This window comes from Bactrocera tryoni, chromosome 1, assembly GCF_016617805.1.
Source record: "Bactrocera tryoni isolate S06 chromosome 1, CSIRO_BtryS06_freeze2, whole genome shotgun sequence".
NCBI lineage: Eukaryota > Metazoa > Arthropoda > Insecta > Diptera > Tephritidae > Bactrocera > Bactrocera tryoni.
The window spans coordinates 56110695-56134144 of NC_052499.1; the positions used below are offsets into that span (position 1 = coordinate 56110695).

Sequence of the window (23450 nt, forward strand, 5' to 3'; positions counted from 1 at the left end):
TTGGGGTCACCAATATGTCTTTGTCACTAACGCAGGCGATGCGTCACTTTCGAACTGAACATAACCATTTCAGAGACGATGAGCAAAAAGTTTGAGCTTTCATGCTTTAAATATGATTAACAATCGATACACAATTAAAAAGCGATATGCAATTATATTGTTGCAAAATGATTTTTAAATTTCTCTCGTTAGCCGTCGTCGAATCGTCTTCGAAATTTGTGCCCCGCGTCTTTGCTGCGCTGCTCGTACATTGACTTTCTCGATTTGGCTGATTTCTTCGATTTCTTCAAAATATTCAAAATAATAATAACAAATGCAGGCACATGTGCTGTATAATTAATTAAATCGATTTAACGCGATGATGGCGCACGATAAGCAGGCGAAACTGCTCCATAATCCAATGGCTTAAGAATAGCAAAAGGTGTTTTCAAAAGAAATATATATATATATATTTGTATATATACATACATTGAAAATTATCGAAAAACTAAAATCTGCCACACTTTTGCATAAATTTGATAATTTTAACGCTTAGCGATAAACTGAAATTAGCTAGGCTAATCGATAAGTGCAGAGCAGATAGAATTTCGAATTTTTTCAGTTGCTCACACTTCATATAAAATTTGTTGTTTTAGTTTGTTTTTATTTCGAAATTATCACCATATTAACTTTTTTGCTCCTCACTGTATTGCCCTCGCATTTGGCATTTCGCTAATCCGCTTGAAAGTGGAGCAACATTATTAAGTTTCAATCATGCATATGTATGCAAGCGTTTTGTTAATTTTTTCCTCCTTTTGTTTTTGTAATTATGCAAACCCCAATTTATGATGCTCTAAATCTCTCCAATTAATTTGGTAGCATTATTGAAATTCAGTTGCTACTAATCGGTTTTCGAGTAGGATTCACGCTTTCAGCTACTGTTTTTGCAGTTTATTATCTCGAAAGCCATATTTTGTTGGTCCAAATGATGCCAGTGAATAGCGTATAGATAATTATGGTTCACAGTTTTATCTACGATTGCAACATTCAGGTGTGCAAATAATGTGTAAGAAATTCATAATTACATACTGACAAAAATGGACACGGAAATTGTAATTAAATTCCCTGAGTAAATGATATTTCAAAAAAATGTTGTTTGCTAAGCTGGTAGGAGTATGGCTTGGATAAAAACATTGAAAAAGAATTTGCTTAAAATTTTGTATTTCTAACCAAATTTCGCGTGCGGAATCCTTGAGAATGTTGGAGAATGCTCACGGTGATTCAATTTTATCAAACTCACAAGCCCCGAAGTTGCACAAAGCCTTCAAAGACGGTCGAGAGATCGTTGAAGTGAAGGATATGATGCTTATGAAAACTGTTTCAAGGACTGGAAGAATCATTGGCATAAGCTGGTGGAATAATATTGATGAATAATTAAATAGTTTTTGTTTTATTTACAATTTCCGGGTACTTTTTTGTCACAATGTATATAAATTTTCTCAGTAATGTTAAACTAGATTAAGCAACAATTCCAGAAATCTCAAATTGTGCACTTAAAAGTGCAATTACAAAGCTTAAAGTAAAGAAAGCACCAGATTCGATCGAATTACGACTGAAGTATTAAAGAGTTTCAATACAAAAGTTTAGTAAAACTCAATCTAACTTTTCAATTGATCAACTCTTCTGATACATTTTCCAAGCCTTTAGAAAGGATTCTCATACAGTCTTGCTATATAAACCAATTGCACTACTATCACACAACTCAAAACTTTTTGAAAAGTTAAAATTTATAATCTATGCTACTTTTCATATCATTAATCCAACGCATAAGTTCGCATTCAGAAACAAGAATTCAACAATGGAACTAGTTCATAGCATAACATACAAAATAGAAATAGCCCTGGAAGAGGGAAAACTGTGTTCATCTGCGTTCCTTCACATTGCGCAGGCTTTCGGTAAGGTATGACACGAAAGCTTTATGCAAATATTAGGTTTGTATTTTCCGATTGAGTATTGTGCTCTTCTAGTAAATAATCTCAAAATCTTGCAAGGATTGACAAGGGAATGAATTTTCTAAACTGAAACAAATTGAAGCAGCGAGCCGCAGGGAAGTATCTTAGGGCCAGTTTTGAAAATTTTGAATATAATAGCCTTACAGTTAGCACCAAACAGTTTGACTGCCACTTTTGCTTTTGAGTTTTTAAAATTTGCACACTATATGCCAATACAGCCAATTATCATGGCTTACGCTAATGCGTTCTTTCTAGATGAAAATAATTGTACTTAATCAGAAATCGCCAAAAAAGGAGTCGCTAATTTGACATACATATATATGTAAAACCCGCCCATACAAAACAAATTATTTTTATACAAATAAATTAAAAAGTCGATATGCTTCGTGCGTTCAACATCCAAAATATGAGGCGCAAAGAGGTATTGTTAAGGCTGGTACATATATTTCCCTCAGTCCGTAATTCATGCAACGATAATACGCACAAAAATATTGCCATATAGGTTGAATCAATTAACCTTTTTAAATATTTTAACATTTTGTAGAAAAAATACAAATTTCAAAAAAAGCCATACAAAGAATCTATTAAAGAAATAATCATATTGAAATAAATCATGCAAATGTGGAAAATACTATATTTTCCGTTAAAAAATTCTCAATTAACGCATGCCTCACAACACAATAGTTAATCAATTAATTTTATTCGTAAAAATGATGAATGATCACCAGAAGCATTGACATTATAAAAAGCACCGATAAATATCGACTGCAGCCACGAGCGTTACAAAGCTATAGTTACAAAAAACTACCAAGTAGTAATAATTTCCTTATGTAATTTACAGTAAATTGTGCCGGTAAATATTTATTAATATTGTTGTCTTTTCTTTTTGTTTTAGAATATATACATTTTAATGATCAATTATGCTTGGGAACGCATACTTTATATTTCCTAGATTTTCCAATTGCGGAATGTAGTTGCTACGGAAGATCATAAACGATAATTAAAATAAATACATACAATTATTAAAATAATCAAGAACTTTGGTATAAACTCTTGGTTAATTCTTCCCATTTCTGATTGATGTGGTGAAACTCGCAGACGATAGTTTAGCGGGGTGTTAATGTCAGACAAATAGGTGGAATACAGTAATCGTTGACAAAAAATGAATATAAACTTGTAGTGCCTTAAAGAAAAATTACTAAATTTTCAACTGAAAAAATAATGCATTAGACTACATATGTTCAATGTACTAGAGGGTTGATCCATTTCAAGGTTCTCTACTTTTTTAAAGAAAAAACTTAGAAACCAAATGTCGCCGAGATTACGAGATTGAATTTCAGCCATCAAATTATCGGTTAGCGCGAAGGTGGTCGTCATTGACGGTTACGATCTCACCGGCATCATTTTTGGAGAAATATGGGCCGATGATCCCACTGGCCCACAAACCACACCAAACCGTTGCCTTTTTCTAGATGAAATGACAGCTCTTGAATGTCTTCAGGTTGCTCTTCGTCCCAAATGCGGTAATTTGGCTTGTTTACATACCCATTGAGCCAGAAATGCCATCGTTAAACAAAATTTGGCCTGAAAACTTCGCGTCTTATTGGAACTTTTCAAGTGTTCATAGAGCGAAACCAGAAATAAAGAGAGGAGAGTTGGGTCCTGTCACTGAAAATGAGAGAACCGCTCACCTACCGAACTATGACAGTTGACTGGATTGGGTAGGTTTTGACGTTATGCTATTGGCATGACTGGAACGACCAGAGCGAAATTATACCAAAAATATATGTGAACGGAGGAATTTGTTGCCCCCGTTCAAGATCGCTAATGCAAATTTAAAACAATGAAAATCAAAGAAAATGCGAAACTTAAATATATTTCATGAATGCATAATAGAATTAATTTTCAATTACAAATGATTAAACACATTTATTAATTGAGAACTAACAGGCTTATTTCACCTTATTAAGTATTGAAAGATCAAAAGTCTGTTGTTTTAATATACAATAAAATCATAAGAAACGATTTAAGTAGTTTCGTCATGTATTAAAAGTCCAATATATAATATTTTGCAATCGTAATAAATGTTGGGTGTTTTAATTTAAAATGCCCAAAAATTCTTATTTTGTTCGATCTGGCCATAATGGAAAATGTTATAAAAAACGCTTATTTTGAGGCGCTCTCACACTGGAATAAGTTGGGCATCCCATTATCCCTGGCGCCGATGTCGCTTGGGAAGGCTGAGCGGCTTCTGTTTTTGCACAAGCTGTATTTCAATTTAAGATCTCAAAGTTAAATGCGCCAACAGTCTGAGTTGCTGCGAACGGTGCCGAATCAACTCTCCACGTTCTTCAATAATCAATGCTGCTCTCAAGACGGGTGATGATGGTGCGAATAGAACGTTCAGTGGGCTGCGCGAAACACATTCTTTACGTGAATTTTTGTAATAAAATTGAGCGATTTGTAAACGTTGTTCAGACGTAAGTCTCTCCATGGTGAAATGCCAGAAACTACTGAACAAAATTAATATAACAACTTTACACGCCTCACGCGTGATCTGTCAAGAAAAGGCTGTTGAAAAAGTACTTATACGTATGTATATCTTATTTTGATCTTCTTTGAACCTTAAAGGGCTGTCGTTATACTCAGACAATCATAGAAAATCGCTTAAAGAGCTAAATCCAATCCAAAAAATCAAGTTTGAGAAGTATTACGACAATTGGAAGAAGGGATGGGTACTCTTTTTGAAAGTGAAAACATAAACTGGTCGATCAACTGAAACAAATCGACAACGGGTGTGCCGAAAAGTTGCCTTTTTCCAGATAATAAATATATTTAATTTGTGTTTATGATGAATATCTTCTGTATTAGAATTGTTAATTGAAATTATTTCGCTATATGGAGCACATATTTAGAGATACCTATGGCTCAAAATTTCGAATGGATATTCATCGTGTCCACATTTGCTTTATAATATGTGTAGCCAAATAAATATTAATGTCCAGTCGTTTTTGTTACGTGTCAGTCGTCTCTTTGTCTATTAATTCACGGCTTTGATTGTCCACTCACCATTCTGTTTACTTGAATTGGCATTGCTTTTCCTTATACCCGTACTGTTGCGACGCGTGGATTGTCTGCAATCGCCACCAAAAGCACCTTTCCAAATATGTATTGGTGTGTGTCTGTTCAATTTAAACGAATGTAAAACAAAACTGCTGAACAAACAATGAAATTATCAAATTATGAATATCAAAGGAACATTAGCCATTCTGCCGCAGGCAACTCGCCCATGAACAAACCTAACCATATCAAGAAATGCTTACACCTGTGCATGCGAGCGCTCAGCCGCCGGATAATGGATACAAGAGTGACAAAAAATATAGTCATATAGATAAATCTGTTGCCGCCGCTGGCTACAAATCGACATTGTTGGCTTATTGGCTTATTGGCTTGTTTGCTTATTTGTTGTTTTTGTTTGTTTTTTGGTTTTTGTTCGACAATTTATTCAATAAGTGCGGTTAGCTGTTTTGGCATTAGCTGTCGCGTGCAGTTAATGTGATGCCAATGCCAACAACAACAATAACAACAGAAAGTGAAATATAACATACAACAAAAGTCAAATGGCAACAAATATGGGCAATATGATTTTTTGCTAATTTAAATTTTATATAATTTCGACGAACGAATAACCGTTGAACCCGAACGGGCGAAGAGAGACACCAGCGAAAGACCAGCACATTTGCATGGCATGAATAAATAGCCAAAAAAGGGGCAAAACACGAGGTTCGTTTAATAAAAGTTACTAAAATGAAGCATGAATACGCCAGTCAAATGATAATTTCTACGAAAAAGCCAAAAAAAATGTGGGTACTGCTGCTAATGTAGTCAAAAAAGTGGACAGAAGAGCGGTGCAGCCGAAGTAGGGGTGACACAACATTGGGAACACGTGTGTCAAACGCTGCGTTTTAATCTTTTTTAATCTTACTAATTAAAGCACGACAAATGGTGTTAGGCGCAGCGCATAATATGCAGACAGACCCACAGTCTGGCGAACGCGCAGACCGACCGTCGTGCAGAGGGACCGCCGAAACTCGAGCCAACAGGTTCATAAAGCTAAGGCGAGCGTGGCAAGCTAGACGCGTGTCGATTTGTACTGTGCTGTATGGCTTGGCCGGGCATAGAACTGCCTGGTAACACACACGGCTCAGCTTTCGTTCGGCGCTCTTTCGTTGCCGGTGTGAAAATCGGGTTGCCAGTGTTAGATAGTCGACCGGCTAACTGGTTGGTGTCATTAAGAAAGGTGCCGAAGGCGACTGCTTGTCACTGGCTGCGCGTTTGGCACAAGCATCAGCTGGATGACCGCAAGCAGCGACGACAAAGTGTCTGGCGCAGCGTTTCTGTCGATGAGTGTGCGGCGCTGAAAAAGCGCACAAAAAAGGGTATAAAAGAGTCTATACTCATTTATAAAATTGGCAATGCCCGTTTTTTGGTTGTTCTTTTAGGCACATGGCACGCTACGGGACCATATTTCATACCATTGCTCTGTCAGAGAAATTTATATGCGGGGATTAAATGTGTAAAATAAAACAGTAATTAATATTTAAATTGCTATGAAATCAAAATTGCTTTGTTCTATCCTTGGGGCACATACTATTGAATTTGTTTATTATTTGTATTTATTTTTTTTTAATTTAATTTGTGTATAAGTCTGTGCTGTATTGCCAAATAGAAACGAGAGATATTAGACTAAGAAAAGATTAGTAGATAATATTTATATGAATTAAATTTTATAATGCTATATGTGCATAGAGTGGTCCATATAAAGGGTGACTTATTTCGAGGTTCCCTATTTTTTTAAAGAAAAAACGCAGAAACTTCAAATTTAATGGGGAGTGTTTATTATCATTCGAAAGAACATTCTTTTGCATTTATTTTTTGAAGATTATCTCTTTCAAGTGTTGGCCGCGGCTACGTCTCAAATGGTATCTGTTGTGTCCAATTTTCGATGACTCATTCAGGCATTTCGACTGGTAACCGGCGAATGACACACGTTATGTTTTGCTCCAACATCTGAATTGAAGCGGAATCGTCCGCATATACTTTAGACTTTACATATCTCCATTATTTTTTGAATAAATATGAATCGATGATTCCTCTGGCACACAAATCACACAAACCGTTGTTTTTCTCTGGATGAAATGGCAGCTCTTGTATCTCTTCAGGCTGCTCTTCGTCCCAATTGCGGCAATTCTGCTTCCTTACACATTCATTGAGTCAGATCATAAAAAACGTCAGATCTTTTTGAACTTTAAAGAGCTCATATAGCGAAGCAATGTCGAGCGGCTTTAATTCTTGCACAAGCAGTATTTTGTACGCGCTTTCAACTTAAGATCTCGACGGAAAATGCGTCAAGTCTTTCCATACGTTATTCCGAGCTGCTGCGAACGGCGCCGAATCGATTCTCCACGGTCTTCGTGATGGTGTTGCGAATAGAACGCGCAGTGGGCCGATTATGTTGACTATAATTTGAGAGAAGCGCGCGAAACTTATTCTTTACAGAACGTGAGTTTTAGTAATAAAGTTGAACGATTTGTAAACCTTGTTCAAGCGTAAGCTGTTTGTCCGCAAGGAGCTTCTTATGATTCCATGCCAATCCCACAAACACATAGCACAACCGTTTTCGCAATACCACCACGTCCTTTTTCACTTGAGTTTGTCGTAAGTGATCCAATCTTCATCACTAGTAACCATCTGCTCCAGAAATGGGCGATTTATTTGCATATGGAAATTCGGTTCATAAGGTTTTTGGGTTCACTTGTGTGACAACCAAAGATCGAGCTCCTTTTTGTACGCAACCTTATTTTTATAATTCCTAAAGATTTTTTTGTGCACTGTTTAGCTCATGGACACTTAAAACCATGCTTCCATGACGATCGACACTTTCCATTATTTAATCGATATCGATCGGCATCAAGATTATTTGGCCGCAATATTGCTCATGATTTTCTGTTACAGTATCAGGGCATTAACATTTTCATCTGCGTTATCTATTGAAAAATAAAGTACTTACTTTTGCTGCGAGTATATTCCGAGACGGCTTTTGTTGCACATTAATCAATTTCCTCATTATTCTTACAATAAAAATGAGAAAGTCATTTTGGCAAATTGAAAATATTCAATACAGCATTCAGATTACCGAAAGAAATAGCAAGTAAAGTGAAAAATCATATGAATGAAATTAAATCAGAGTTGTACTTTCGCCTTAAAGGAAATTTACTTGGATTCCGTGGAATAAATCAATTTGATGGCCCTACTCCGTATAGTATAGTCAAAACAGTATATTATTTGTTATTGTCACACGGAATGTATTTATCTTTATTGCCTTTTTGACATTTTTACAACTTTGTTTGTGTTTTGCTTGCAATTTAAGATTGCTATGGAAAAATTTTTGACGTCCAAGCAAAAAAATAAGAACGAAACTTTGTTTCAGGCTTCAATGAATATATAGTATAGTATTTGAGTATTTTTATACTCCCGCAACATGTTGCACAGAGCCTTTTGTTCCCTAACGGTTGTTGTAATACCTAAAGTTAATTGATGTGGATATAAATTGTATGGAGCGTGCTTGGCCCCTTTCCGAATATGTTAAATCTATACATATCACAAGCCGCTGAAGTTATTTCAAACAAACTTGCTGATAATAAGTTGTTCTAGCACCTCTTCAAACACTGTGCAAATAGGTGAAATCAGATGAGAAAGGCGTCCACTCTTCATACAATGGTTATATCGGAAACAAATAAAAGTCCGATAACTCAATAAGTAAAGTAACATTATTGTGGATAGTTAGTATTTTTAAAGAAGGGTTGTGGTGAAGTGGCGAAGTGCACATGCATTTCGGAAACTCAAATAAGGACCCCGCATGTTGGCAAGCTGGGTATATGAGAGGTCTCGGGCAGAAACGCACTGAACTTCTCCACTACTTCGATTGCATTCCTTATAATCTAGATCAATGCATCGCCGAACCTTCTTGTAACGGTTCTTTCTCAACTCAAATGCTTTTTTTTTTAGTACGAAATGCCTACAAAGGTTTTGTCGGGGGGGAGAGTGAAGCCGTTAGAGAAGGGATGCAGTATTACTTGTTGAGCTTTTTCACGGATGGAACGAAGTTAAGAAGGAGAGTAGGGGGTGAATACTTCTGTCGAGTGAGATAATATTTTTCAAAGAGTTAGGGTTACGAAAAAACCGTCGGAGAACTTTTTGTAGAGCATTCAATTTCCTACAAAACACATAAAACGAAATATACATAATATATTTTCAGATAATTAGAAGCGAGATATGAATTTTTCTGTCTGATGGTAAGAAATAAAAATGGATAACCGTTAGGTGTAGGATCTTACCGTTACAATTAAGATCTTATACTTGAAGAGCCTTTCTTAGAGATATCTATCAATTGATTTTTCATTCGTTTTTTTTTTGCCCACCCTAATATACATACTAATGTAGGCATAAACGCATGCACTATGAAAATATACGAATAACAAATAATAATTTGCCACTCTTGTCACAGTCCAAGTTGCTTGTCTCTTCAAATATTAATGTGTCGGTCTGTTTGACACTTGCAATTGTCAAATGTATGTATATGTGTGTGTATATGTGTCACCGGCATTTACACGCAACTCGCGCGCCAAAAATTATTTCTCAAATATGTTTGTAGTTGTATTTGTACAATATGCGCTTATTGCTATTATTGTTTTTTTGTTCACATTGCTTTTACAACAAAATTTCTATTTTTGTATACATTTTGCGTACAACAATTGCGTACCGGTTTGCATATGTATGAGTTTATGTATTGTGTTCCTGCGTTTGTTTGTATGTACATATGTAAGGTAGTTTGTGAATTTTGCAAAATTTGTTACAATTCAATTCAAAAGTGTTGATTGTTGTATAATGAATATTACATGAATAAAATCTATGCAAAATTTGAGCGTTTCAATTCGAACAAAAAAATTTAAAATAACACACTTTAAATGGCAGTAATAATCAAATAATATAAACACGCAACGAGGCTATAAAGTAGTTGTAAAATGAAATAAAAATGGCTTTCGCTTCGTTGTTGGCTCTTTTTGCCGGCGCACTAATAGGTAAGTAGCGAATGCTGAGTGAGAAGCCCAAAAAAATTTGAAATTTTTAACAACTGCATCAATCACACAAATTCGCATATATTTTCACTTGTTTTTGTTGCCACTTTATTACCAAACGCTATTTGCATACATGTGTACATACATACATACTAACACGTTACCATGTTTTACTCGCTTTTTTGTTCTTTATTTGCATTTCTGCGTTGTTTACAGTACGAAAGAAGAAAAGTAGTTTGCTTCGGTTGCACTGAAGCTCGAGTTATTTTACAAATAAAAACGTTTCCATACAAGAACTTGATTTTGATCGTTCAGTTTGTGTGACAGCTATATGCTATAGTCGTCCGATATTGGCGGTTCCGACGGGTGAGCAACTTTTTGATGAGAAAAGAATGTGTGCAAAGTTTCAGAGCGATATCTCAAACAATGATGGACGAGTGCGTATATATACAGACTGACGGACCGAAGGACGAACATTAAGAACAAAACATATTGTGTCACATACTATTAAGTATAAGCAAAACATAAACAAATGACGCATATCACTCAAATAGTATTACTTGTTGACAGACTGAAGAAAACTGTCAACATAACCTTGATTTTTGAATTGCTTTGACGTGGCTTTTTCGGCTTTGGCTTACCTCTACCACGATATTCGGCCGTTTGATCGCCATTTTCCGAGTCGTAAGCATAGATCCAAGACTCACCGCCAGTATTAATACGTTTCATGTCATCCTAGTATTCGGAAAGCATTTTTTCATAGATGTTAACGCGCCGCTGTTTTTAGGCCCAAATGATCTTTAAAATTAACTTTCACTTATTTTTTCGATATTCCAACGATGCCAGTAAGATTCCTGACTGTTAGTTGTCGATTCTCAAGCAACAATTAATTTATTTTATAAACTTGTTGATAATCAGCTGATGTTGATGGCCGTTTTGAACGTGGTTCGTCGTCAACGCGTTCTCGACCTTCTTTGAATAACTTTTATCAGTCAAAAACAAGTGCTCGCACAATTATCACCGAAAAATTTTCCAACATTCCGAATTTTTTGGCAATAAAAATTTGATTCCGCACACAAAATTGAATGGAATTTCTTTGTTGAATAATTTCACTTATCGTAAAAATGGTGTTTCCATCACTGAAATAGACTTAAATTTTTTGTTTATTTTATCGCAGTTGTAATTTTAAAATCTAAAGCTTTGAAACATTTACCTGAAAGACTGAGCAAAATAACTTCTTAAACGCCATACTTGCATTTGCGATAATGTCCTTATCAAATCTCAATCGACATCCTATCTATTGAATATTTTTTTAAACCTTACAACTGTTCGTCTTATCGAAATCACCTTATATGATAAACCTTATATAGTATAAACCTATACGCATAATATCTCTCTAATATCAAATCGTCATTAATTTTATTTATGCTAATTGTTTTGATATGATACGATTCAAAAATAACTTTACAGTCTTACATTGTCGCCGAGATCATGAGCTTCAATTTCAGGCGTCAAATAGTCGGTTAATGGTCGGCATTGACTGTTTCGTTTTCACCGGCATTATTTTTGAAGAAATATGGATCGATGATTCCACTGAACTGCCACGGAATGGCTTGTTTACATACACATTGAGCCAGAAATGGGCCTCATCGCTGCACAAAGTTTGGTTCGAAAACTTTAAATCCTCCTGGAACTTTTCGAGAGCTCATAGAGCGAAGCGATGTCATTTAGGAGGGTCGAACGGCTTCGGCTCTTACACAAATTGTATTCTGTATGCTTTCTATTTAAGATCTTGGCGGAAAATGCGCCAAGTTGTTCTATACGTCAGTCTGTTATTGTGAACGGCGCCGAATCGACTCACCACAGTCTTCGTGTCTCAGCTACGGCTGCTATATTTTCTTCACTACGTGCTGTATGAGATCTATTCGGCCGAATATTATCCAAGAGTGAATGCTGGGTCTCAAGATTGGTGATAGTCTTGCGAATAGTACGCTCAGTAGGTCGATTATGTTTACCATAAGTTGAGTGAAGCGTGCGATACCTATTCTTCACAGAACGTGAATTCTCGTCATAAAGTTAAACGATTTGTAAACGTTGTTCAGGCGTAAGTCTTTCCAGTATATAATATTAAACAGTACTGAACAAAACTAACAAGAGAGCTTAACACGACTCACGCCTGATCCGACAAAAAAAGGCTATTGAAAAAAGTACATCTACTTGGATCACCCGTATAAATTATTAACATATTCTGCCAAATTTACTATTTTTTATTTTTGTTGGTTTTTTCAAATTCTTACTAGAATATATGTGATAACCGTGCTATAAGTATACTCATAGTTTCTTAAATATTTTGGTATTTATGACAGATTTACTACAGCTGATTCGAATGATGGTTCTTGACCGTAAAACTACATTCCAATTGATCTTTTTGAGATCAAAAAAACGATAACATTGAGGATTATATTTTTTTAGACATAAATATTATATTAATTATACTATTTGATCGAAAATAAATTTGGTGCTGGTCATGAGACCATAGAACTCGCTTCTTGGATATAAAATTGGCAACTGATTTTTTTCATCATCATCATATAAGCAACTTAATTGAGAACGTCGAAAAAACTGTTCTCGTTGGCATTAGAATGATAGTAGAGGCTCTCGTACATATGTATATACAATTTTGCTGACGCATTATTCACGAAGTCGTCGATTTAAACTACCGCTATTTAGTACCGATATAACGAGCATATATAGAAACATGAACTTTTACTTAATGTATTCGATATACACATTTGCCCTTTGTGACTTCGTGCTTAAAAAACTTAAATATTTATTTTGGGTAACTCAACAAGAGATTACCGTGGTCACAAAAAATATTCTATGGAACTAAGTAAAATCATGAGGGTTAAAGTCGGTTTATGTATATAGATTATTGGCTTATCATTGGGATGTTAATATTAGCTCAATAAATACTTAATTCGACATTTTTGACATAGCCTTTAGGCAAAAGCATATAAATTGTGATAAGCAAAAACCTTGAGGGCTTCAAAAAATATTATGCCTTTCTCTAGTCCGGTTCAAATTTGATCAAGTGAGAAACAAAAACCTTGAGAGCTGGAAAAAATACATGTGTTTGCCATAATACGTATAGTTTTTGTTTTTCAGAAGAGATCTCGTAAAGAGAATCTCACAATGGGTTGTCGCAAAAAACAATTCCAAAATCCTTTAATTTATATTTTTTTATAATTTTATAAAAAAAAATTCCTTATATTAATTATTTATATACCTATTTTAGCGCTATATACATACATATATGTTCATATGTCTTATCATTTACCAACATTGAACTATATTCTTAAAATTGAAATAATAATTATAAGTTTACAGTTATTTTCGCCACACAACAATAACCACCAACTCTCTCTATCTTTTTTGCAGCGCAATGCGAAATCAAACCATCATCCGCTTCCTCTCTGCAACAAAAGCAACAACACTTGCTGCTGCAACAAAGGAGCATCGTGGCGTTCGTGTTGGCGCTGTCACTGGTCTTAGGCATTCCGTCAGTAAATGCATTTTTCTAAAACACAAGAACAATGTTAGGAGCGCACAAGTAGCTACAGACAGGCAATAACTGCAAAATTTACAACAACAACAAGAACATGCATATTATTATTAAAAAAGAAAATATGAATAAGAATGACAAACAATTTGTTATTACAAACTAAAGAGACACATACACACACACGGGCGCACACATACACACACATAAAGGCTTATAGCGAAACGTAAACTGAAAACAAATCAATAAATTTGTAAAGAGCATTCATTGTAGGAAGTGTAGTTAATGTAAGCGTAGATGCAGTTGGGCGGAAGAGTCGTATAAATATATATGTGTGTGTACATATGTATGTTTAAGCAATGTTAGGCGTCAATTTTGTTTAATTGATACTAAACGCACACAAAAATATTGAATGAGACATGAAAATGCGTGTTAGAAAATTCCTTACAAACATACTATTTATATACATACATACATAACAACGAGTAAATGCATTTGTATTGCTTATTCGGAAGGCCTTGTGCATATAAATTTGCAATAAAAATGTTTAAATTTAATTTTTGAAACCTATTTTTTATTCCAAGTTGATTTTCGATAGAAATTAAAGCGTTAAGGTGTCCAATTTAAGTTTTTGTATTTAGAAATAAAATATAAATTTAATAACAAATTATATTTAAAAAAATGTTTGAAAGATTTTTGCTAAAATATTTAATTCTCGCAAAAAATATTATAATATTTAGCTTTTTTTCATTTTCGGAAAATTTAATATTTTTTTTGTTCGCAAAATTAATTAACAGTTTATAATTTTTTTTATATTGCTTTACAAATAATTTTTTAATATGTACTAATTAACAATTTTTATATTGTTTTACAAATAATTTTTTAATATTTTTTGAGTTATTTCTATATTTTAAATTAATTACTTAAATCATATATTTGAAACAGATTTTAGCATCAGGACCTACCTAGTGTTGCAAATAAAGCTTTTAACGGTAATAAAATGCAAGCTTTAGTCTAGTTTCATAAATGCAAAAAAATGTATTTAATTATAAAAATATTTTATAAAATTTGTGCAATATTTTTTTTTTAAATATATGAAATATATAAATTTTCTCATCAATGATTTAAGCAATTTTTAATTTTAATTAAAAAAATTAAAAAAAATATTTTCAATTCTTAAAAAAACAGATTTTTAATTAATTTTTTGCTAAATAATTATTAGTTAATGAACATACGTAAAAAAATTTAAAAATAATTAGTATTAAAAAATTATATTTTCTAAAATTTCAGAAAAGTTTTTGTTAAAATAAAATAATTTTTTTTTATTTTGTATTACAACAACAAATCATTTTTTAATTAATTCAATTAATTTTTTGTTAAAAACCTATTAAATACTGAAAAAATCGCAAAAACTTTGAAAATTGATTAATATTAAATCTTATTAAATATATAAAAAAAAAACATAATATGTAAATAAATTTTTAATTAAGTGTTTTTGTTTATAATTATTTTTTGAACAATAACCTTTTAATGTTTAATAAATTTCTCGATTTTTTTAATAATTTGTACATTAATATATTTTAAATTTTTCCCCCGATTCATTATTTTTAATTAGTTGATTTAATATTTTAATTTCATACATTTTTTTTATGAACAAATTTTATAATATGTTTTTTAATAATATTTATTATTTATTATGTTTTTTTTGTAATAAATAATAAATTCTTATTTCCGTTTTTTGATTAAGCTGTTTTTCTTTAATTATTTTTCAGGAAATATTTTTTCAAGTAATTCGAATGCTTTGTAATTATTAATAATTTTTAAATTAAATTATTCCAAAATTTAAATTTTTATATTAATTTCTTCAAATATTTTTTTAATCTTTTGTTAATTTTTAATTGTTTGCTTTAAATATTTCTTTAATATAATAATTTCTGTATTATTAGTTTTTAATTAAATTAAAGTAAGAAAAATTATATTTAAAAAATAGTTAAATAAAAAATTAGTAATTAAATTAAATTTCGCAATTTTTATTTCATGTTTTTAAATCAAACACATTTTTTTCCATTAAACCGGTTTGTTTAATTATTTAAAAGAAATTAAAAAATAACTCAAGAAATTATTATCATTTTTCAAACCTTTAATTTTTTTATATTTTATATGGACAACAATTTTTCTGATAAACCATTTTTTTACTACAAACAAAATAGTCATTTTCGCTATAATTTACATACAACGCCTTCAACGTAATCGCGCGCACACACACACGCACACACAATAATACACTTTTTTACCTTTGCGGCAGCTGCCGAGCAGCCGAAACACTTTAGCTTGGAGAACCCAACCAAAGTAGTTACATAATTGTTTTTTATGAGCCAAAAGGCAGATTCCAAAACCCTAAATGGCACATACAGACATGCATATGTATTTGTGACAATTGAAAAAATAATAAAATTATAGACAATTGGACTACCGCAAGCATAGTTTTTTACAATCAACTAAATTTCGAATACGAAGTTAAATTAAAACTAAATATATATAAATGTTTAGCGACGACGAAAAAAGTATGGAAATTTTGCAGAATATTAAGGATTTTATACCTAAATTGTGATGAAGCGATGAGAGAAGAGATCGCCGAAGAAAATTTAGAAAAAATAAATTTGGTACTATTAAATCATTGTGGGTACAGGTAAACCTCAGATGACATGGATGAGAGGTTGGAAATATGAAGAATTGTGAATTTCAAGAATAAAGAAGACGAGTTTTATATTAAAAAATCTTAGACTGAATTATTATCATTTTTAAAATATTTTATTTTAATTTTCAAAGCGACAAGTAGAGACATGAAGTATGGTACATTGATATTTTATAAGAGAAGGATTGAGTGTTATGGTGACACTTGAATACTTGTTTGGGATAAGTGTTAAATATCGGTGAATAAAACAGAAATTTGTTTATTAAATGAGAGGACAATGGGGTTTTCAGTTTTTCAATAGTGTTTTGAAGTAAAGAGATCTTAAAATCGAATCAGAAAACAAGGTTTGGGCATTTCACGTCTTTTCATGTTCTAGGCTCCAGAGCAAGTAGACGCGTTTGACTCAACTGTGGTTTAGAAACACGTCAAAAATAGTTAAACTAAGAACTGGCTGGTTAGTGTGAGGATTTCAATGAGTCAGAGATGTTGGTAGTATATTATTTAGTATCAATAATTGGTTCTAAAACTAATAAAGCTGGCAAGAGTTACGCGCATATACGTATACATAGTTTATAGAACTCTCGCCATTTGTGTGAAGTGGGTACAATTTTTATAACAATTAAATGACAGATGAATTCTTAATGATTTTCAACTTCTTTTTTTCTTATTTTTATTCTTTTTCTTATTATTAATAATACAATTTTATATGTGATCTAGTTTTTTTTTTGATATTTCGAACTGATTTTCATATATCTCAATAAATTATATTGCATCAGCAAAATATTGCGCAATTTTATTGCTTGTACGCCAGTTAAAGCATGTATTACACAGTCTTCGTTATTTGAGGTTTGCCTGTGAACGATATTTATTTCAAAAGAACAACAAATGGTTTACACCCCCCTTATTGTATTTTTGTGGGACGCTAACAATAAACGTCATTACAAAATTAGTCAAATTACTGAACTGAATTGTCATGAAACAGTTTGTATGCTGATTGTTTCATTTTGTCACTATTATTACGCACAGCAACTGTCACGAACAATAACATCTTATTTACCATATATTTTATAAATTTTTGAGTAAAAGTGTAATTTAATTTTTCAAAAACTTACGCTTGCCAATACAACACCAGCTTTAATTAAATTACTTTGAATTACATTTTCGCAACAACAACAATATATTTAGTGCGCAAATAAGCCTTTAGCCTTTATTCCATATAGCTTTCCCTTCAGCTGTGCTGTAGAAACTAAAAAAAAGAAATAATTAGAAAGAAAAGAATATAAAAAAATGAAAATTAGTAACCTATTCTTATGGCTGACAAATTAATTGGATTTTAATAGCGTAAAGGAGGCGTATTGCATTAGGAGCATGTTGCAAATTTGTACAATAAACTAAATTAGTGGCACCAATACACACATAAATGCATATAATGAAATAAAAAAAACAATAAAAAAGAACAAAGACAAAGCTAAATATTAATATAAGTATGTATATGCATGATCATATATGTATATGTGTGTATGTGTTTACATGTAAAACTAAAAACAACTTATGTCGAGTTACTAGAATTTGAAAACAAAGCTGTCAAGCTGCAGGCAGTTAAATGTTTAAGTTAAGGTGTTGAAAAATATTAAGATTAAAGTAATTAAAAAAATTAAAAGGATAATTATTGAAATTAAAAAATAATAATTTATAAATTTTAAAATGATAATTAAGTTAAATAATTAATGAAAATTAAAAAATAATTAATAATTAAAAAAATAATAATAAAAATTAAAAAAAAAAACAATTAAGAAAAATTAAAAAATAGTTAAGGAAATTTAAAAAAAATTATTAAAAATTAAAAAAAATAATTAATGAAAATTAAAACATTTATTATGAAAAATTAACAAAAAATTATAATAATTCAAAAAAATTAAAGTCTAAGCTATTTCTATATATGAAAATGAATTATGCATTAAACGAAATTGTAAAATGAATTGCTAAGCAAACACTTTTTATATAAAGACATAAGCAGTCTAGCAAAAGTGTGACAAATATTTATATACACACGCATATATACAATATATATTTATATATATTCCAGTAAATGGTATATATATGGCGCAAAACATATCAGTATATTATTATAACGACTATTATTACACTTATTAAACCAAAAGATGATATTATTAATATGAATTTGTACTCAACAGTTTTATAAAATTGGCTCTTATAGAAGGAAAAAATACCAAAAACAACTGCAAAAAAAACCAAAAACTATGATTATCGCCTAGGCATGTATTAACGAAAAGTAAAATAAATAATATTAAATTTATATATACAAACCCATATATTTAACCTTAAGCTGAATATAAAGAAAGTTATTATATACACACACAAATACATGCATACAAATGTATGTAATAGTTTAAATTAATAAAAATTAAACATTAATAAGCGTTTGCAATGTCAATGAATTACTAAAACAATAACGGTATATCTGTATCTCCAGAGAATTAAAAAAACACACACTCATACAAACACACATACGCATGAAAAACCCTCACACGCATTAGTAGTTAGTTACATAAGCACATACCATGACTAATAAAAGTATATAAGCAAAAGTAACGCAAAATATTAACAGTTATGCGTATATACATACATATATATACTTATACATACGTGTGGTTTAGTTACACACACACAAAAGCATACATGCATACATGTCGTTGAACTGTAGTGTACTCAATTATAAACTATTAAGTAGTTAATTAACTAGATAATTATCTATAAAATACATATATACATTATTATATACATATATATAAATATAATGCATATCAATTATAAACACTTTTAAATGAAACGTCGATATATTGGATATTGTTTACAAAAAGCAAGTAATGCAAATACAGATATTATATAGTTATAAGACTAGTTCTGTAACTAGTTGCACATTTATACTTACTTTACTAAGTGTGTATGGCGCATTAGGTTAAGTGCGACACAAAAATAAAAATGAAAAAAAAATTACAAAATTAATTATAAATATAAATATATATGTATAAATGAAAATTATAAAAAATTAGTGCATAACTGTTAAGCAAAACTCTTGTAATTTAGTGACCATGCATGTAAAATGAAAAATAAATAAAAGAAGTTATGCGAAAAGCAAGCAAAAGTGTCATAAACTATAAATAAAACATGAAATTTAATAAAAAATATATAAATAAACATGTATTTTAATTTGAAAAAGAAAATAATTTAAAATTAAGAAAAGTCTATTATTATTTCAAAATAAAACCCATAAAGTAGCGGAAAAATTGTGTATTATTTAAGTCCAAAAAACAAAAAATGAGCGGTTATACGCTTCAAACTGCAGCACAGTAGGCTAAATAAATGAAATAAATAAATAACAATAATAATAAAATTAATAATAATAATAATAAAAATAAAAATAACAAATAATACATATTAAATAATAAATAAAGGCAAAAAAATTTAAAAACCAAAAATAACTTTTTAGACAACGCGTAATAAATATTATAAATACTGGAAGGAAACACATAGCCCCACAAAACCAAACAAAAAAATAGTAATAATATTTAAGCCTTAAAACTAAAAAAAATTATTTAAAAAAATAAAAAATTGTATGTTAAAGATGCAATGAGTATATGCAGTGTAGTAGTGTACCCTGATGCTTTTCTATTTGAATACTAAGTATTTCGTGAGCAAAAAGAAAAAATTATATAAATAATAAATAAAAAAATATTATAGAAATAATAAAAAAAAAAAAATTACATAAACAATAAATACAATTTTTATATAAAACTTAATTGTAGTAAATTAAACTAGTACATATTAGCATCCCTGCCTAACTAAACGTAATGCAGTTATGCCCTATAACCTCAAATCATATAAATGAAAAGCTTCTTTTATAGATTTCAACCTTAAAAAAATTACACAACGCACTTGTGTGATGCTAGAAAATGAAATATGGAGTTGCGCGGTTTTTGCTGGCATTGCAGCAGAAAGCTCAACCAATTGACAGTGGTATAACATAATGGCAAACGGTGGAGTGCTATTCAATAATAATTATAAAAAGTATAACCTGAAGACTAGCTCCAATATTATTCTTGTTTTTGAAAAATATGAAAACATTTCTTATAAAATAATTTTCTTTAAGTATTGAAATTTTTATGAATTTATTTCGCTTATTTTACGTTACCTCAACCGTGTTCTTAAGTTTCTTACTTTTTGTTTAAGTGGCTACTGTTGATTACACTTTTCTTAGAAAAAATTATTTACAATAAAACAGTGTTAAAAAAATAATTTTTGACTTAAACATTTTTGTCTTAAGTAGCTCCTGGTTATTACATTTTTTATGAAAATAAATTAGAAAAATAAATTTTTTTTTTAAATATTATTTTTATTATTTTAAGAAAAATTTGCAACCCAAACAATATTTTTCTTAAAAAGTTCTATTTGAAATACCACTACGTTTTTGTACCCACTTCTTGCTTCGTTTCATAAATTCGTACTATAATTAATTGCTATTTAAATTAGTTGATATCCAATTATAGCTTTTGATTAAAAATTTTATCAAAATGTTAAAATATTTACGTAATTTTTTTAAGGCATTTAACTGTGCGGTTTTTATTAATATATGCATGAATATATATATTTAGTTAATTTGCATATGTGTGAACATTGCATGGTGCCATTAAATGTGCTATACTCATATGTAAAAGGCAATTTATTTTTCGAAAATTATTATAAGCTGGCAGCACAGTCAATTATATATGCATATGTATATTTAGGTCAAGAAATTTATTATTTGTTAGTCTTAAATTGTGAAGATAAATCTTAGAAAATTCCATAAAAAAATTTTGATGTTGCCAGATTTTTTTAAGTATCAATATCTATTTACAACTACATAATTTGGTTGTAATAAAATTAATTGTCAGTTAATATCAGCTGATATCCAACCTTGGTCTTCAATTAAAAGTATTTTCCAAGAGTTATTTAATTAAGTTATTTTGATTAATATCTTCTGGTAGTTAATTTATATATGTTTGGACATAACAATTGACATAAGACATAAGATTTGAAAAGCGATTTTCTTTTAAAAATGATGATAAGGTGGCAACACACCCAATTATTTTGATATATAAAAGAAGGAAATTAAGATTTATTGGTGTTAATTTAGATTTTAAAGATCAATCTCAGAAAATTCCATACAAAAATTTTGATGTTGGCAGATTTTTTTTACATATCAGTACCTATTTAAATCTTCACAAATTTTTCATAAGGTTTTAATAAAATTAAAATTTCCATCCAAAAAATTCGTTGTTGCCAGATTATGTTTTTTGCACAATACATTTTATACATAAGAATTAATAATAATTGTTTAATAATTTTTAACGAATTTTTTTATAAAACTATTTAATAATTCTTATTATAATTAACGAATATGAGATACGGCAATATAAAAAGCAATTTATTTTCAAAAATTACTATAAGGTGGCAACACTGTCAACTTTTTCGACACCTCAACCGAGGAAACTAACATTTATTTGCCTTCATTTAAATTCTAAATATACATAAATCTCACAAAATTGATTATCACAAAAATGCTGTGTTGCCATATTATGTAATTTTATATAAGAGAATTTTTGTAAAAACTGTTTTAAGACTACGTTGATTCCTTTTAACCATTTTAGTTTTATTTAATTTTTGTATTTCAAGTATTTTATAACACGAAATATGTACAGAACAGTGTTAGGAAAGGTATAGTCAGCTTCCTTGCGGGCGCCCTATATGTTTTGCTAAAATAATTTAAATGTTGTTTGTGAATTATTTACATTTTTATTACAACAACAAATCTCTGTGGAGTTAAAAAACCACACAAAATTTTTTTTTAAGTGGCAACGCTAAGGCTTAACTAATTGCATTTCCTTGCAAAATTAATTTTTTTATACTTTGTGAACCATTTATTTACTTTTACAAGAAAAATTTTGAGAAGAGCTATACAAAATACAAAATATTTTTTTTTAAGTGAATGCTAAGGATTAACTTATTATATTAAACAACTGGGTTACTTTATTTTTGTTGAGGTTACACAATAAAGTAAAATGAAAGTTGAGAAATGGATATATGAATGGAAATAAATAAAATATGCAAAATACAACAATAATAACAATGTGCTGTCAATTGATTGCTTGCCAGCAAAGTAACTGCGTACAAAATAATGTTACAGTTAAACATCCATATGAATATGTATATATATATATATATATATCTATAAAATAATGCTATACATTAAACATAATAAATATTTATATTTTTATACAACTAAATAATTAAACCTAAAACTATATTACGTACTTGACATAGAAATAAAATTTCAAACAAATAAAAGCTGCAACAAAAGCAGACGATTATTTACACCTTGTACTTTAAAGCTACATATATTATTTTGTATAAGAAAAAATTAATTATTTTTTTCGTATTTTAATTTTTTATGCACCACTTTTCATATACTAGATGAAAAAATAAAAGTAAACTGATTAATTAAAAATTAATATAAATAAGGTTAATAAATTAATTTAATTAAAAAAATTAAAATTAAACAATTAAATTAATTAAAATTACATTAATATTGTTTGTATGTATACAAATCACTGCTCGCGCATGCGCTAAGCCTCCAAGCGCTCACAAATATAAAACCAAATTTGTTTGAGACCGTTAGTAACGGCAGCATACTGCTTCTTTCTCCACGTTGCTTTGCTCTAATGCCGATTTATCAAGCAACTTTGTATACATACATACATACATATATACAGAATTTCAGCCGATTATGTAATAGTATATACTCGTATATAAATACAGTTTATAATTCGCGATGCTTTCAATTCTACTTGTAGACGCGATTGAGCTTTTAAAATTTATTGGGATATTTGATTTGGTAACATATTTGTAAAAATAGATTCATTCTAGAAATTCATTCATTCTAGGCACACATGTCTAATGGCTTAAGCCTCTTTCTTATTTCTACTACATTATTTTTATATTCTAGGCAT

The 23450-nt window shown here is 30.3% G+C and overlaps 1 protein-coding gene across 9 annotated transcripts in view; it reads left to right on the plus strand.

The window, feature by feature from the left end:
* Window positions 1-23450, plus strand: part of LOC120771435 (acetylcholinesterase) — a 194363-nt gene that overhangs the window by 151145 nt on the left and 19768 nt on the right. For 7 of the 9 annotated variants that reach the window (XM_040099475.1, XM_040099484.1, XM_040099444.1 and 4 more), the window contains exon 11: window positions 13568-13710. The exons of 1 other annotated variant lie outside the window; for it this stretch is intronic. In XM_040099475.1, the coding sequence (XP_039955409.1) occupies window positions 13568-13710 (143 nt within the window). Of the gene's footprint in view, window positions 1-13567; window positions 13788-23450 lie in introns of those variants that run through there. One more of the 9 variants, XM_040099436.1, reaches the window with a different exon arrangement.